Raw genomic sequence first — 18,273 nt, 5'->3', positions numbered from 1 at the left:
GAGTTCCCACAGAGACTCAAGAATTTAAAAAGAATTATATTTGGAAGAGAAACCATCAAGGTGATTAACACTCCAGCAGAGTTTGTGCTTGACATCTCTCACTTAGTAGATCTCAGAGTCCTCTACTGCATTTCTACTGAGATTATTATTGATTTCAAATGTGAGGTCTCCTCCATCTGTTTCTGCCACTTCCATTTGATATTTTTATTATTCACTATAATCGCTTTTGACAATTTGCACAATTAAATGATCTTCACAGACATGCTCCATTCTCATTGCAGACATTGTCACTGCAACTAAAGATGAAATGATAATCACTTCCCAACAAAGAGATGAGATGGAAACCCAAAGCTTTACTGCTGGATTCAGAGGCCCTTTCCATACCTGCACAGGTGCTGTCTGGGCATCTACCACCCCAACAGCAAGTGCCCACCAGATAAGTAGTGATTCTTTTCAGATGTGTATCAGATACTGAGATGGACTTCATTAGAAAATACATGTTTCTTGGGATTGGAACAGAAAACTATCACACACATACAAACACTCACATGTCTATTCAGCACAGATTTGATTTTAGGAAACCTTTGGCATATTGCCAGCCTTGACCTGTGCTGAGACTGCCTGAACTCTCTCCTCTCTTTCCTGTTAGAGCCCTCTCTGAAGTCATCTTTCCCATGTTCCTGACTGCACACAGGGACCCTCAAGTTTTCACTCTCCAGGCTTTATGCTCAGGCAAGTGACAGGAAGAGAATATGGGAGCCCGGCCACTGAGCAGACATCCAGTGTCTGAGTGTACATTTTGTTTGGGAGAGAGTATGTTGGGCTAAATGGAGTCCAATAATGTGTCTTTAACATTTCTGTCTTTATTAGAAGAATATTAACTTTTAGAGTAAAGCAAGGGTCATTCTGTCTCCCATGTCAGGGTAAAAAGCTTGCTTAGTGAAATGTGTAGTTAACTAGTTATGTTCGATAACATGTTTTAGGGACATCTTGGATGTTTCAGCCCCACCCCCAGTGGTGTCACTTATTGTCAAGTTTTGTTTTCTTTTAGTGAGGAATGGCATTTAGGTATCACCATTAACTACATTAGTTAATTTAGATGATCATTACTATGGACTTGCTTATGTCTAGACTTTTTCTAATGAAAATAGAAAATGCATATATGTTTTAACTACATTATTTCTGCTTTAATGTAGATCATGAATGATATTGAAAATCTTATTTCATGCATATGGTTTTTTGTCTTATACTAAAAGGCTTGTTTAGCAATTATATTAATAGATTTTTATATGTTTCAAATTGTTAATGCTAGTATAATTTCCGAAATATTGTTTCTATAGAAACAGTTTACTCTTTCTTTCCAGGCATTTCTGTCTTCAACTATGCCCGTTTTCCAGAAACTTGACATTTTCTTACAAGTACACATAGGATACCATGCTGATAGAGAATCAGGGTAATCTTTTCATTTAACTTTGAATTTTATGGACTCTGATATATGAATTTTTTTTGATAATTATGTGGTATATTTATATTTCTACATGTCAAATATGTAACTCAGACTACTTCAGAAAACCTAGTTTACGTTTCTATCTTTTTATCCCATTCAGTCTCTGCCCCTATATTTACATTTTTATATTTTTAAAAAATGCCCTTACTCATGTTCTGTATCTTGTCTTTTCCATGTAAGAATATACCATGGAGAGAAGTCCATATGTGTGTACAGAGATCTTACAGCTGTAAAAATCTCATTGTGCAGTTGTGCCACCTCCATTGACCCTGGAGCTGCATACAAAGCCTGTTTAAAATCCAGGTCTTTATTGACTTACCTTTGCACATATGAGCAAAATTTCTAACTGCCCACTAATAGTGAGAATATATGGAAGAGGCTAAATTTTAAAAATCGAAGGATATGGTGATGATGACATATTTATTTTCCTTTGTTTAACTGCTTATTCTTCTGATGTCAGTTGCAATCCATGCCCTCGAGGTACTGATGTGATGCTTTCTGCCAGCTTGGATATGGGGACTATGTACTTCACTCAGACAGGAATTGGCCTCATGGAAAATCTCTCCCTCTTTGGTCTTTATAACTTTGCTTTGCTCAGTCGACATAATTTGAGACCTACAGACCTGATTCTCATCCATCTGGTCTCAGCCAACTGTGTGGTTCTTTTCTCTAAAGGTATCCCTCAGACAATGGCAGCTTTTGGATGGAGGTATTTTCTGGATGATACTGGATGTAAACTTGTCTTCTATTTTCACCAAGTGACCACAGGTGTTTCCTTCAGCACCATCTGCCTCATCAATGGCTTCCTGGTCATTAAACTGAATCCCAGTATTTGGAGTTGGATGGAGCTCAAGATTAGACCCGTAAAGTTCATTGCCTTCTGCTGTTTTCTCTGCTGGATCCTGCATCTTATGATAAATTTATTTGTTCCTACAACAGTAAATGGTCCGTTGAATGGGAAGAATGTTAGTGTGAAAAGTAATTATGGATACTGTTCTTGGCATATGAAAGAGGGTTTTGTTGACTCATTAATTACAGTGATATATTTTCCCCCTGACTTTATGAGTTTGGGCTTTATGGTCTGGGCTAGTAGCCCCCTAGTTCTTGTCCTACGCAGACACAAGCAGCGAGTCCAACACATTTGCAGGAATAGACCCTCCCATGAAGCCAGAGCCACATGCACCATCCTGATCCTGATGAGCTCCTTTGGTACATTTTATTCAGCCAGCAGCATTTTGACAATTTGGATGACTCTAGCTGTAAATCGAGGCCAGTGGAGGGTGAGCATCTCTGTGTTTGTGACACTATCTTTTCCAACATTCTTCCCCTTTGTACTCATCATCAGTGACACCTGTGTCTTTCAGCTCTGTTTTGCCTGCAGGGCAAGGAAATCAATTTCCTAATTTGGTTGTAGTTCCATGAGTCTATTCTCCATCATCTAGATATTCATTTCACTCTGGTCACTACTAAACTGTTGTCTGTGTCTATGAGTTTTTGTTTATCTTGTTCATTTTTGTTGCTCTCAGTTTTATATCCCACATGTGAATGAGGGAAAGGGGAGAAGGGGGTAGGTAGAAAACAGTAAAGGGGGTCAAATACATGGTGATGAAAGAGATTTGGCTTTGGGTGGTGAACACACAATGCAATATATAGATTATATATATATAATTATAATATTCATCGATATAATTTTATTGACCCAATGTCACCCCAATAAATTTAATTTTAAAAATATTCATTTCAATATTTGTTAATATTTGGGAACATCTTAAATGTCAGGAATGTGTGATGCTATTGAAAATAAGGGCAGTAATGTCCCTGTCTGCATCAATCTTAAAAATGAACATCATGTATATAATGAAAAAAAATTCCTCATTCCAACTGTTAGGTTCTTCAGTAGAGAAGATCAGGACATTGAAAAATAGTGTAATGGAGAGAAATTCTCAAGTTTAAGGGCCTAGGGAAATCTAATACTTTGAACCTTACAGAGTTTCCAGGAAAGTTTTTGGTTAGTTTGTTCAGTTTTTTTGAATATGTTTCAAAACACTATTGAATTCATCTTTTTGACTGAAGGCAAATCACCTGGAAAGACCCAGGTTAAAAAAATGAAGATACATGCAGCGTCATGGGAGGGAGAGGAATCCTGCACGGTGGTTGTATTATTGAGAGATGGGAGCACAGCACAGACGAAGGGGATGGTTGTCCTGAATAACTGCTTAGCACAGGCCAAGAAATTTTTTAACGCCTATAGCACCTGGTATTCTGAGGTGGTCTCCTCTCCAAGTACTAACCAGGCCCAACCCTGTTTAGCTTCCGAGATCAGACAAGATCGGGCGAATTCAGGTGGCATGGCCATAGGCAAAGTCCAAGAAATTTGAACTTTTGTTTGAGGAAAATGACAGTGAAAGGATTCAATCTGGTGAGTGAAAATAGCAGGGTTCCTTATTACAAATTATAAAATATTTCATTAAAAAATTTTTACTTGTTTTTACTAATGATACTCTAACACTTTGTTATAACTTGAATTGAAAAATGAATGATGAATAATCTGTCTAGCAAAATGATGTAAAACAACAATAAAAACAAGAATCATATAGAGATATAATACCTTTATTGAAAATATCAATGGCCTTATGAATTTTTGAGTAGTTGCTCTATTTTACACTTCAATTTTCCTGTGCAGATGTAAGCTATGGGTCATAATCATTGCAAAAAAAAAAAAAGTGTTGGATATTATTTAACCTACGAGGAAAATGCATTATCAATTTCTGATGACCAAGATTATCTAAATAAATTACAAATTTTTTTTCTCATAGTTTCACCAAATTTAGTATTTCAAGAGACTTTAATTCCAAACACCAATAGCCGATTTTTTTAAAGGCCTATTTCTGTCTAGAAAATTGTGCTCGTTTCAATCTTTTATAATGAAATTTTACCAACTTTAGTCAAGTATGTGTTATTATATGCACCTGTAATTATGTGTATTAAAATTCCAATAGTATTTAATACCAAAATTATGAGTCTTTATATCTTACTGAATTCCAAAGTTATCAAAAAATTTCAAATTTACCTCTTTGTTGTTTTTTAAGTAATTATACACAGATTCTCTGAATTTTTCTTGGTTATTTTAAAGAATCAGTCTGTGTGAGGGCTTTATCATTCACGTTATTTTAATTTTCAACAGATTTAAATTCTGTATAGGGACTATTAATTTGCATATCACAGGTCCAAAGTATAAATAATGATCTCTATTGAATATTATGCTGGTAAAAAATAGATACTTACAGTCATTTTACTTTGACCATTGTCCTAGTGTAGGTAATTTAATCCTGTCCTGTGAGCGTTTGGTCATAACTGAAAATACATAACCGAGGAGGCACTCTTCCATCGAACAGATCGTTCTGAGGCTCAGCAATGCCGTCCAGGTAACCAGGGCTAGGACAGGGACCGCCTTGCCCTGGTGCCCGCTCTGCTCCCGCCCCGCCCCCAGAGTCAGATGACTGAGGTAGCCGCCCTGACCCCTAAAGTTCCACAAGTGGGCGCTACTCCTGTCATGCAGGCCCCTGTGTCCGGGACTGGTGAGGCACTGGTGGGCGACGTGTGGGGTGATGCGAGAGGGTCACAGGCGGAGGGACCGTTCGTGCAGAAGAGGGGCTGGCTGGGCCCGGAGGACCCGGGAACCTGGGGTCTATTTTGTATGTCCAGGGAATAGACATGCTAATCTAAGAATAAAAGGCTGTCCAAAGTGAGTGCAAGGGAGCATTTATTTCAGATTTTTAACAAAATAGGTATTCTGGAGGCTTTGATTCAGGCAAAAGTGCAAATAGTCTTCTGACAAGGAGACAAAGACAAGGGGTACTGAACAGAAGTGGAAGCACTTCAATGGAGGGCACTTCTGTTGATGCTGACAGTGATGTTGATTCTGGACAATGTTTTCAATGTTCAATCCAATAGTCATAAAAAATGTTTTCTTGTTATTTTTTGCAAATAGTTCTTTTGGAGCTTAAGGTTGCTTTAGGCCCAGTCCAAAGGCTATTTTGTGCTTCAGAATGCCAGAGGTTTCAGGCACAAGCATGGCAGTTCTAGTTCTAGTTCCATTTTAAAGTGGCTGTGTTTATATTATTGTGACAAAATGTTAGGAGTGATGTCTGGAGTGGCAGGCTGAGCAGTTGGATGGACATTCTCAGGATGCTGAAAATCATGGAGGGTTGTGAAAGACAGAGTTAGAGTTTTAAAACTTTTCCGAAAGATGCTTGGTGGAAAAATAGACTGGATTGTAGGTAATAACAGTGCGACAGGAATGTTTCTTTGCCCAAGGTCAAACAGCTGGTAAGAGTCAGCACTGAGGACTGAGACTCAGACATAATGCAGTCATCCCAGGTCACCTGGCTCTAGAGCTGAGGAGTGCAGGGAGGCAGGAGCCTAGGGATCTCCGGTGATGTCGCATACTTCTAATTCTTTCCTAGGTAATTTTCTGATGTTCAAAGTAAGCATTTCCTGGGTTATCTTGACAGTTTTACTCTTCCATGAACACTTACCAATGTAGTAGAGTTTTCCCTCTTTGGAAACTTTGTATAAATAGAAATGTATGATAAGGATTATTATCTTTTTAATTTCATTTGCACAATATGATATTCATGACTTTACCATTGTTCTTGTGTGTTCATCAAGTGCTTCTTTTTCATTTTTGTTTAGTATTCTATAGCACAAATCTGTAAATATGTATTTCTACAACTTGTTGAAAGTTTCTTTGGAGAGGTTCTTTGTGCATGGTATTGGAAAATATAAATATCACTACTGCAGACATGCCACATTTTCTAGTTTATAAACGAACACTTATCTAGAGTATGTATCAAGGGTAGGAATTTCTTTTCCACAGTAGGCACAGATTTAAATTTATAATATTTACGAATGTCTTCAGCGTTACCAACACTTGACAATATCAGGCTTACTAAGTTTAATCAAAATGATGGGTTTTGTTTTAATAGCACAATCTCTTAGTCATTTTGTCTTGCAACACCATTAAGTACTCCAAGTTAAAATAATTAATACTGAGAATAATAGATGTCTGCTATCAATGTTAAAAAATTGTTAGCCAAAAATGAAACATACCAAGATGATTTGTTACTTTTACGTTCCATTTTATTCCAGAATCTATTGATTTGAATTACCTTATCTGAATACTCTGTCCAAGATTTTCATTGAGATAACCTTTATATAGAAAACAAAACTTTATACTATAATATATATGTAAATAATATATATTTATTATATATATAATAAAAGAAAAATGAAGGACTGTGCCTACTCTGTCTTTTAACATTTTAAATGTAATTGTGCATCCACTTTTATGTTGAGAAACCCAAGTTAAATCTTGTTCTTTATATAAGTGGTAGGCTTTGCTGACTCTAGTTTTGATGTACTTTTTCTTGGTCTCCACTATACCCCTTAGCCAATGCGCAGACGGTCAGGCTGGGGCGCTCCTCCAAACGGCCACTTGGGTATTGGGACCGTATTTCCCAGATCATGTGTCTTCCATCCTGGACAGCACTGGCCCAATGAAAGCCCAGAGAGGGGCCTTTCTGTGAGTGCGTACCACGTTGGGGCAGGACTTCCAGCATGTTCCATGTGGTGATCATTTGGTTCTTGGTGCCATTCACTGGTGGTAATAAGCTCGAGCTCACTGGGTTGGACCGAGGTATCGAGCCGGGGGAGGCAGAGGAAATATTGTCATCACTGCAGTGTCATGTTTAGGGTTCGGACGCCCACCCAGGTTCCCGTTATATCGCACGGCCTACCGGCAGTGCTATGCCCACAAGTTCTTCCAGCATGACTATGTTACTGCATCTCGCCTGAGTGAGTGTTGTGTTCTCCGGACCCTCACTTGGCCCAAAGCACACTCAAATCCTAAAGCCCCCAATCAGGGTCTCCTGCTGAGGTCACTGCCATTTCAGGCTGTCTCCAGAGCAGTGGGTGTTCATGGATGGGGGACCCTGTTTCTGAAAGGCACCATGAGGAAGAATGTTACAGGCTGTGGCACCAGCATGTCCAAAGCCTCAGAGGTATGCTTGAGCTGGGGGCATTCAGGAAACCTGGGGTCCAACTCGTGTTTGCAAGGAGCAGAGTATGAGAGGAGGCACTCCTGCGATGGCAGCCTGAGTAGCTGGGCTGTCAGTCTGGGGCTCCTGGGAGCCTTGGAGGTTGGAACAGAGAATGGACACTGAGTTTAAAACTATTCCAAATATTGCTCAGGGAGAACTGTCTGAGAGGGAAGAGGTATGATGAGGGTGGAGAGAAAGAAACCAGTGAGGAGGGCTCAAAAAGTTTTGGTTTTGGCTGGACCAGAGAGGTGGGAATAGAGTGGCCATAGGCGCAGATTCTTCAGAGCTTAAAGACAGAACTGATAGATTTTCCCACTACATCAGATGTAGCCATGATAGGAAGTAAATAACCACCCCAGATTTTTTGCCCAAACATGTAAAAAATGGAAATGGGGAAATTTGTGGTAGGAACAGGATTAAGGGGTAAGATTGGGAGTTGGATTTTGGACATGGTGATTCTGAGATGTCCCAAAGTGGAGGTGGCACATGGGCAACTGGATTCGCAGGTCTGGAATTCTGAGGAGAGGCCCTGAGTCCTGGTTCAAGACCAACACTGGTGCTCAGATTGGGAGAGTAGGGAATCAGGTTTTACTTTGAGATGGGTCCTGAAATAAGAGAGGAGAGGAATGGGACGGAAGGGCAGACAAGAGTGAGTGGGCCTCAAAAGGGGACGGATCTTGTGGTACAAGGGGAATCTGTCAGGAGGGAAAGCAGTAGGGAGCAAGGAGTCATGCCTGGGATGGAGATAATGGTGGAAAGTGGTGTGTGTTTGCCTTTTTGAAGTCTCAGCGGACCCTCACATCCACATGAAAAATGACATAGTAGTCAGCCAGGCTAGTGGAGCTGCCCAGGCCCAGTCATGGACAGAGGAGCCTCAGTTTTCTCAGGAAATTTTAAATTTAAAACTGTATGGACTTAAAGTTATACAGGCACTTTTAATAGTTGAAATTATAATGAACATTTTTGTGGTTGGTTTACATATATTTTTGTACATGCTTAAAAGGCAGTTAAGAAACACCCAAACTTTGAAAAACTCATCACTTCATTTACACTAAAATCATTTGCATAAGTATTAATCCTGTGGCAAGTAATATGACTTATTTTTGTAAAATTCACTTAACAGAATTTGTGATTTTAGCCATTTATAAGCATATATAGTTCAGATTCACATTGTTATGCAGCTGATCACCACCATCCATCTCCAGAACTTTTTCTTCCCACGCTAAAATTGTATACCCATTAAACGATAATTTCCATTTCTGCTCCTGCCAACCTGTGGCAACCACAATTTTACTTTCTGTTAGTATATTTTGACTCATCTTGATACCTCATATAAGTGGAATTATACACTGTTTGGTCCCTTCATGTCTGGCTTATTTCACTTAGCGTACCTACCTTCAAGGTTCATCCATGTTGTGGCATGTACAGGATTTTTTTTTAAAAGATGAGTAATATATTTCACTCTATATATACCACAATTTTTTAATTCATTCAGTGGTCAATGGACATTTCTGTTGTTTCTACCTGTTGGCTATTGTGAGGAATGTCATTATGAACATGGGTGTACAAATGTCTCTTTATGCCCCTACTTTAAATTATTTTAGGTTTGTCCATAAAAGTGAAATTACTGGATCCTACAGTAAATCTGTGTTTGTTTTATGATATTCTGTCATACTTTTATCCACCATAGGCGCCCCATTTTACATTTCCACTGGCAATACACAAGGGTTCCCAATTCTCCACATCCTCGTCAACTCTTTTCGGGGGAGGGTGTTTTTGTTTGTTTGTTTGTTTGTTTGTTTGTTTGTTTTTTATAATAGCCATCATAGTGTACTGGGTATGAAGTGGTAGGTATCGTGACTTTGATTTGCATTCCCCTAATGATAGTGATGTTGAACATTTTTACATCTGCTTTTGTTTGTTTGTCTATCCTCTTTGGAGAAGTGTGCATTAAAGTTCTTTGCCTATGTTGTAGTCAGGTCGTTTTTGGTTGTTGGATTGATTGTAGGAGTTTTTTATGTATTCTAGTTGTTAATCCTTTATCAGGTTATGATTTGCAAATAGTTTCTTCTATTTTATGAGTTGCCTTTTTTATTACATAGTTTTTTAGAGCAGATTTAGGTTCACAGCAAAATTAAGAGAAAGGTACACAGAGATTTCCAATATACTCCTGTCCTCACATATGCATAGCCTCCCCATTTGTTACAATCGATGAACATACCTTGATTGCTTTTAATCACCTGAAGTCCATAGTTGACCTCAGGGTTCACCCTTGGTGTTGTACATTGTTGTATGGGTTTGGACAAATGTGTATAATGATATATATATATCCATCATTATAGTGTCATACAGAATATTTCTGAATGACATCTTGGTTGCTTTTAAGTTTGCACATTTACAATAAATAAAGCTACTATAAATACCATGTGCTGGTTTTTGTGTGGACATGTGGTTTCAACTATTTGGATAAATACCAAGGAATGCAAATGCTGAAGCTTAGGAGTATGTAAAGTAGTTTTGTAAGAAACTGCAAAACTGCATCTCACCAGAGTCCCTGTTGCTCTGCATCCTCCCTAGCATTTGGTTTTTATTTGCCAGTGTTCCTTTCTAATAGATGTGTAGTGGTATCTCGCTGTTTAATTTGTATTTCCCTGACGATGTGGAGCATTTTTTCATATGCTTATTTGCCATCTGTATTTTGGCTCATTTTTAGATTGAGTTGTTTTCTTATTATTTTGTTTTTAAGATGTCTTTGTATATATCAGATAATATAATACTTTATCAAATGTGTCTTTTGCAAATATTTTCTACCAGTTTGTGTGGTGGATTACCTTTTCAACATTGGTATTTTCCAAAATCTTTGATGCACAAAGATTTTAATTTTCATATAGTTCAGTTTACCTATTTTTTTGGTGGTGTCATCACCAAGTAATCATTACCAGATTCAGTTTTATGAAGCATTTCCCCTGTGTTTATGCAGGACTTCTTATAACTCTTAATTTTTGAAAAACCAGTAGTAATCTTCCCACTTTTATTTCTAATTTTAATAATTTAATAAGTCATGTCTTTTTTTCCTTAGTTTAGCTAATTTTGTTGCTGTCTTTTTAAAGAACCAATCTTTGGTTTTATTTGTTTCCTCTATTGTTTTTGTTGTTGTTGTTATTAAATTTTTGTATTTTTCAATTATAGTTTACATATAATATATTAGATTGGTTTCAGTCTAGTGCTCATCTGGCACCATCCAACACTATTTCCTATGCTGTTGTAATTTTGCATCCCCTGTGACTATTTTATTTCGGGCAAGTCTTCCCCTTTCTCACCCACCCCCATCTGGAAACCATCAAAATGTTCTCTTTATTTATGAGTTTGTTCCTCTTTTGTTTTCTAGATTCTACATACACATAAGTGAAATCACATGGTATGTGGTCTTTCTCTTCATTTAGTATAATGCCCTCGAGGTCTATCCATGTTTTCACAAATGGCAAGTTTTTTGTTTTTTGTTTTTTGGCTAAGTAATATTCCATCGTATGGTATTTTTTATCCATTTGTCTGTGGACACTTAGGTTGTTTCCATGTGGCTATTGTAAATATGCTACAGTATACACAAGGGTGCATATATCTTTTCGAGTTAGTGTTTTCAATTTCTTCAGATAATACCCAGAACTGGAATTGGTGGATCATGTGGTAGTCCAATTCTTAATTTTTTTTTTGAGGAATCTCCATGCTGCTTTTTTGGTGGCTACACCAACTCGTAGTGCCACCAAGAGTACACAGAGGTTTCCTTTTCTCCACATCCTCTCCAACATGTTGTTGATATGTTGATGATAGCCATTCTGACAGGTGGGAGGTTACATATCTATATCTCATTGTGGTTTTACACTTTTTTCAATGCTGATCGATGATGTTGAGCATCATCTGTCTTCTTTGAAGAAATGCGTGTTCGGGGCCTGCCCATTTTTTAATGGGTGTTATGAGCTCTATATACTTTGGATATTAACCAATTATCAGATGAATTGGCAATTATCTTCTATTCAGTAGTTGCCTTTTAATTTGTTGATGGTTTTTCCTTTGCTGTGCAAAAACATTTTAGTTGTAGTCCCATTTGTTTATCTTTTGTTCTCTTCCCTGGGGACATATCCAAAAAAAAATTGTTAAGGGGAATGTCGAAGAGTACTTGCCTATGTTTAGGGAGTTTGTAGTTTTGGGTCTTCTTAAGTCTCTTAATCCATTTTGAGTGTATTCTTTCTTATATATTGGTATAAGATATTAGTATCTGAAGAGACTGTCTTTATCCCCATTGTATATTCTTGCCTCCCTTTTCGTAAATTGACCATACATATATAATGGATTTATTTGGGGGGAGGGGTCTCTATTCTGTTCCATTGACCTCTGCATCTGCTTTTCATACTGGTACCATGCTCTGCTTTTGTTCTAGTTCTGTGAAAAGTACCATGGGTGTCTTTTTGATAAGATTTCATTGAACCTATACATTGCTTTGGGTAGTGGACACTTTAACAATGTTAAGTTTCCCTATCTTTGAATAAGGTATTAATTAATATACTTCTGTTTATTTGTACCTTCTTCCATTTCTTTCTTCAGTGGCTTATATAATTTTCTGAGTACACATATCTTTTTTACCTCCTTGGTTAAATTTGTTCCTGGGTATTTTTAATGCAAGTGTAAATGGTGTTTTCATAATTTTTTGTTACTGGCATATTATATATCCTTTGTATCTTTTGTATCTTTGTATCCTTTGAGTCTTCTCTCTTTTTAGTGAGTCTAGCCAACCATAGGTTTGTCAGTGTCGTTTCTTTTCAACAAATCAGGCTCTTTATGTCTGTTACAGTTCTGTTGATGGTTATCGCTATTATTTTCCTGTTCTCCATCTTCCTTCTCTGACTTTGAACTAGCTTCCTTTCTTCTTTCTGCTTTTTCTCCTTTCTTTAAGGTGTCATGTAAGAGATTTTCTTGTTTCTTTGGTCGGCCCATAATGCTGGGCTGCTCCCTTATTATTGCTTTTTCTACAACTGCCCAATATGGGGATGTCGTCCTGTTGTCTCTGGATCTTTGACCCTTTGTTGTTTAATCTCCCTATCTTTGTGGGTTTTTACTTTCTTTCTCATTGATTTCCAGTTTCATACCATTGTAGTTAGAAAATATTGTTGGGCATGAGAAGTATGTCGTTTACACTGTCCCTGATGTACTTGCAAAGAATGCCATGAAGGGCAGTCTTTCTGTGTGGTGACCTGTCCCCTGCCATATTTGTACTTTCATCATTCAGTACTAATATTTTCTTGCTTTATCTTTTGGGGCTCCCAGATCAAGACATATCTAGTGATAAATGTTATTTACATCTTAGTATGTGTCCCCTTCATCATCATAAAATTTCCATTTTTGTCTATAGTTGTGCCTTTGGTCTTGAAACCTATCTTTTCTGACAGATAAGCTACACTTGCTTTTCCCTGGATGCTATCTGCTGGACTAGTTTATCACATTCACTTTGAGCTGAGAGGGGTCTCTTGGCATCACCGTATGGGTCTTGTTTTAATCCATCTCACTACTTACGGCTTTTGACTGGTGAGTTGGGTCCATTACTGATCTCTGAGGACTTACAGCACCAGAAAACAAATGTTAATTACTTCCTTGTTTTTTTCTCCCTTGTGAAATTTGTCTGCTCTTTTATAGGTTTGGGGGTTTTCAGGGATTCTTCTCCCCTTGTATCTTTTGTTTCTTGTCTCAATCTCTGGATTCTTGCTGCATAGTTACTGTGAGTTGGTATTTGCTTCCACATCATCCTCTTTCTTCCTGCTCACCTGTCATCTTATTCAGCCTACATACATTTAACCCTTTTCCTCTGTTCCATTTTCCCTCCAGGGATGGATCCAGTAGTCCTATATCTATGCTCTTTGTAGTAGAGCCAGCCCAGATGTTTTTTAAAATGTGGTTCTCTTCCACCTGTGTCAAGGCAAGCTCAGTAATTCTCTCTCCTTGCTCTCTTTCCATGCTTTCTAATATACATATCTCTATTCAGTTGTTAGGTTCTTTTTTAGAGTTTCAGTCAGTACCCCCTTTTGTTGATTCAGTGTCTCCCTGAGCTTTCTGGAACTCCTTGTTTAGTTTCTCTCTATAACTGCAATTAAATTCTGTCACCTAATTTGCATTCTTCTATAACTGGTTTCTGGAGACTTCCTTTTCTTTCTGTGTTCCTCTTACACCTTGGTGGTTCAGGGGTGTTAAACCAGTCTTCTCTTCATGCATGGCACATGGCACTTTTTGATATATTCTTCTAAACATATAGTATCTGAACTTCATGCAGATTATTTGCACACCCAGTCACTTCATTCCTTTTTATTGCCGAGTACTAACTGTTCCAGTGTGTGGATGTAACAGCATTCATTCTTCTGGATGGATTTTACCTCTGGATGGAAAGAAAAACACGGGGGTTTCCCAGCATTGTGCTCTAATGAAGAAAGTGCTATGTGAACTGATAATGTGAAAATACAGCTTTTATCTTCATGTTTCAGAGATGAGTGCCGGCCCCCGTGTTTTCCTACTGACTTTTAAAAATGTTTATACTAAACCAAAACAGAATCTCAATTGTAAACTTTCTTTCATCCTGTTTTCTCTCTTAATAGTACCATCTTATAGATTTTTAAATATATTTTATATTACATAACTAAATTGACTTTCTTGACTTGGTAGGGGGGAAATAGAGCCTACTCCATATGATAGTCCAATAACTTTTATTTTTGCAATGGAATGATTTTTATTTAGAGTCTTATTTTTTATACAGTTCAAATAAATGGTAAAATCAATAAGGTATATGCATCACTATATAATATGTTGAGAGTTTAATTATATTTTATTTTATTTTTTATTATGATGACATTAGTTAATGAAATCCAGTAAGTTTCAGGCATATAATTCAACAGTAAAGCACATTGCATTGTATGTTCACTGCCCATAGTTAGATTTCTTTCTGTCACCACATATTTGACCCCTTTTACCCCCTCTATCTCCCTCCTCCCCCCTCTCCCCCTTCCCTCTGGTAACTGCTAGTCTATTGCCCATGTCCCTGGGTCTCTGTTTGTTTGTCCTATTTATTTGTTGCTTTTAGGTTTATGTCCCACATACAAGTGATACCATGTGGTATTCAACTTTTTCTGTCTGGCTAATTTTGCTTAGCATGATTATTTCAAGATACATCCATGTTGTTGCAAATGTCACTATGTCATCTCATCTTATGGCTGAGTAATATTCTATTGTATATATGTACCACATCTTCTTTATCCCTTCATCTGTTGTAGGATACTTTGGTTGCTTCCATGTCCTTGCAACTGTGAATAGTGCTGCTATGAATGTTCAGTAGAGGGATTGCTGGATCATATGGCATATCAATTCTTAGTTTTTTGAGGACCCTCCATACTGTTTTCCATAGTGGCTGTACCAATCTGCATCCCACCAGCAGTGTGTGAGGGTTCTTTTTTCTCCGCACCCTCTCCAACATTTGTTATTATTTGTCCTGTTGATAACAGCTATTCTAACAGGTGTGAGATGGTCTCTCGTTGTGGTTTTAATTTGCATTTCCCTAATAGCTAGCAATGTTGACCATCTTTTCATATATTTGTTGGCCATTTGTATACCCTCTAGGGAGAAGTGTCTGTTCAGGTCCTCGGCCCATTTTTTGATTGGATCATTTGATTTTTGTTGTTATTGAGTTGTACAAGTTCTTTGTATATTTTGGATATTAGGCCCTTACCAGAGGCTTTGCTTGCAAATATATTTTCTCATTCGGATGGTTGTCTCTTTACCTTGCCAACAGTTTCTTTACCTGTATAATTTTTAGTTTGATGTAGTCGCATTCATTTATTTTTGCTTTTACTTCCCTTGCCTTGGAGGTCAAATTCATAAAATCCTCTTCAAGTCCAAGGTCCTTGCATTTAGTTCCTATGCTTTGTTCTATGCACTTTATTGTTTCAGGTCTTATATTCAGGTCCTCAAACCATTTTGAGTTAATTTTGGTGTGTGGTGATAGACAACAGTCTAGCTCCATTTTTTTGCATGTGGCTTTCCAATTTTCCCAGCACCATTCATTGAAGAGGCTTTCCTTTGTCCACTGTATGTTTTTGGCTTTTTGTCAAAAATTATTTTCCCATATAAATATTGGTTTGCTTCTGGACTCTCAATTCTGTTTCACTGACCTCTGTGTATGTTTTGCTGCCAATACCATGCCGTTTTGCTTATTGTTGCTTTGTAGTACAATTTGAAGTTGGGCAGAGTGATGCCTCCAGACTCGTTCTTTTTTATCAGGATGGCTGTGGCAATTCGGGATCTTCTGTACTTCCATACAAATCTTATGATTTTGTGTTCTATTTCTTTAAGAAATGCTGATAGGATTTTGATGGGGATTGCATTAAATCTGTATAATGCTTTAGGTAATAAGGTCGCATTAACTATGTTGATTTTTCCAATCCAAGAACACAGAATATCTTTCCATTTCTTTGTATCTTCTTCGATTTCTTCTAATAGGGTCTTATAGTTTTCATCATATAGGTCCTTTACATGTTTCATTCTATTTATTCCTAGGTATTTTCTTCTTTTTGTTGTGATTGCAAAAGGAATCATTTTTCTACTTCTTTTTCTGACACTTCATTATTAGAGTATAGGAATGTTATGGATTTTTGAACATTGATTTTTGTATCCAGAAACTTTACTGTATTTGCTTACTATTTCTAGTAGTGTTCTTGTGGAGTCTTTAGGGTTCTCTATATAGAGAATCATGTCATCCTCAAATAGTGACAGTTTGACTTCTTCATTTCCTATTTGGATGCCTTTTACTTCTTTCTCTTGCTTGATTGCACTTGCTTGGACCTCTAATATTATATTGAAAAACTGTGGCGATAGTGGACAGCCTTGCCTTGTTCCTGATTTTAGAGGAAAGGTTTTTAGTTTGTCGTTATTCAGTATAATGTTGGCTGAGGGTTTGTCATATGTGGCCTTTATCATGTTATGGTACTTTTCTTCTATACTAATTTTGTTAAGTGTTTTGATTAAATGGGTGCTGTATTTTGTCAAAGGCTTTCTGCATCTATTGATATGATCGTATGTTTCTTATTTTTTAATTTATGTGGTGCATCACAATGAATTTGTGTATGGTAAACCATGCCTGTGCCTCTGGGATGAAGCCCACTTGATTATAGTGTATAATCTTTTTAATATTTTGCTATTTTCAGTTTGCTAGTATCTTATTTAGGATTTTTGCATCTGTGTTCATGAGAGATATTAATCTGTAGTTTTCTTTTTTTGTGTTATCTATACCAGGTTTTGGTATCAGAGTAATATTGGCCTCATAAAATGAGTTGGGAAGTATTGCCTTCTCTTTGATTTTTTTTGAAAGAGTTTGAGGAGAATAGTTTTAAATCTTCTTGGAATGTTTAGTAGAATTCACTGATGAAGCCATCTGGTCCTGGACTTTTGTTTTTTGGTAGGTTTTTGATGATTGCTTCAATTTCCATACTGCTGATTGGTGTATGTAGATTTTCCAGTTCTTCTTGATTCAGTCTAGGAAAGGTTATTAAATTTGGTGTTATATTCTTTTTCATAGTATTCTTGTATGATCCTTTGTATTTCTGAAGTATAATTTCCTCTCTTTCATCCCCAATTTTGTTTATCTATGTCCTTTTTCTTTTTCTTTAGTCAAGCCAGGGGTTTGTCAATTTTATTAACCTTCTCAAAGAACCAGCTCTTTGTTGCATTAATTTTTCTATTGTTTTTGTTTGTTTGTTTTCAATTTTATTTGTTTCTGCTCTAATTTTGATTATTTCTTTCTTTTTGCTGACTTTAGGCTTCATTTGTTCTTCCTTTTCTAATTTTTGAAGATGAAGCGTTAGGTTGTTTATCTGGGCTTGTTCTTGTTTTCATACATAAGCCTGTAATGATACGAACTTTCCTCCTATGATTGCTTTTGCCATGTCCCAAAGTTTTGATATGTTGTTCTATCATTATCATTCGTTTCTATGTATCTCTTGATCTCTTTTTATTTCTTCTCTGACCCAGTTATTCTTCAGTAGCATTTTGTTTAATCCCCATATATTTGTTGTTCTTCCTGCTTTCTTTTTGCAGTTAATCTCTAGTTTCAAAGCATTATGATAAGAGAATATGGTTGGTATGATTTCAACCCTCTTATATTTATTGAGGCTATCTCTGTGTCCCAGTATATGGTCAGTCCTTGAGAATGTTCCATGTACACTAGAGAAGAATGTATAAGCAGCTGTTTTGGTATGGAAGGCTCTGCAAATGTCAATTATGTTCAGTTGGTCTAATGTATCCTTTAAGAGTGTTATTTCCTTATCGATTTTCTGTTTGGATAATCTGCCCATATTCGACAGTGGGGTATTTAGGTCCCCTACTACAATAATGTTTTGGTCTATTTCTCCTCTCCCTTTAGTTCTTTTACTGATTGCTTTATATATTCCGGGGCTCCCTGATGGGGAGCATAGATATATAAGTGTTATGTCTTTTTGGTGTATGAGTCCCTTTATCATTATGAAGTATCCCTCAATATCTATCTTTCTTTACCTTTTTTATATTGAAGTCTATTTCATCTGATGTTAGTACTGCTACTCCCACTTTTCTCTGAATGCCATTTGCTGGAAATATCATTTT

At 37.1% G+C, this 18,273-nt stretch overlaps 1 protein-coding gene and 1 pseudogene across 1 annotated transcript; one reads left to right on the top strand and one right to left on the bottom strand.

Annotated features, from left to right (window-relative positions):
• The first annotated feature begins 1,928 nt into the window (after window positions 1-1,928).
• LOC107502303 (vomeronasal type-1 receptor 1-like) lies at window positions 1,929-2,956 on the top strand. Its single transcript, XM_016129374.2, has one exon. The coding sequence runs from the start codon at window positions 1,999-2,001 to the stop codon at window positions 2,908-2,910; it is 912 nt and encodes a 303-aa protein (XP_015984860.2). The 5' UTR covers window positions 1,929-1,998; the 3' UTR covers window positions 2,911-2,956.
• A 793-nt stretch (window positions 2,957-3,749) lies between these two features.
• On the bottom strand, window positions 3,750-3,867 carry LOC118611718 (annotated as a pseudogene).
• Window positions 3,868-18,273: the final 14,406 nt, after the last annotated feature.

The sequence above is a fragment of the Rousettus aegyptiacus genome, unplaced genomic scaffold (genome assembly GCF_014176215.1).
Source record: "Rousettus aegyptiacus isolate mRouAeg1 unplaced genomic scaffold, mRouAeg1.p scaffold_m13_p_14, whole genome shotgun sequence".
NCBI classification, from domain to species: Eukaryota; Metazoa; Chordata; class Mammalia; order Chiroptera; family Pteropodidae; genus Rousettus; species Rousettus aegyptiacus.
This window is presented reverse-complemented; position numbering and strand designations above follow the sequence as displayed.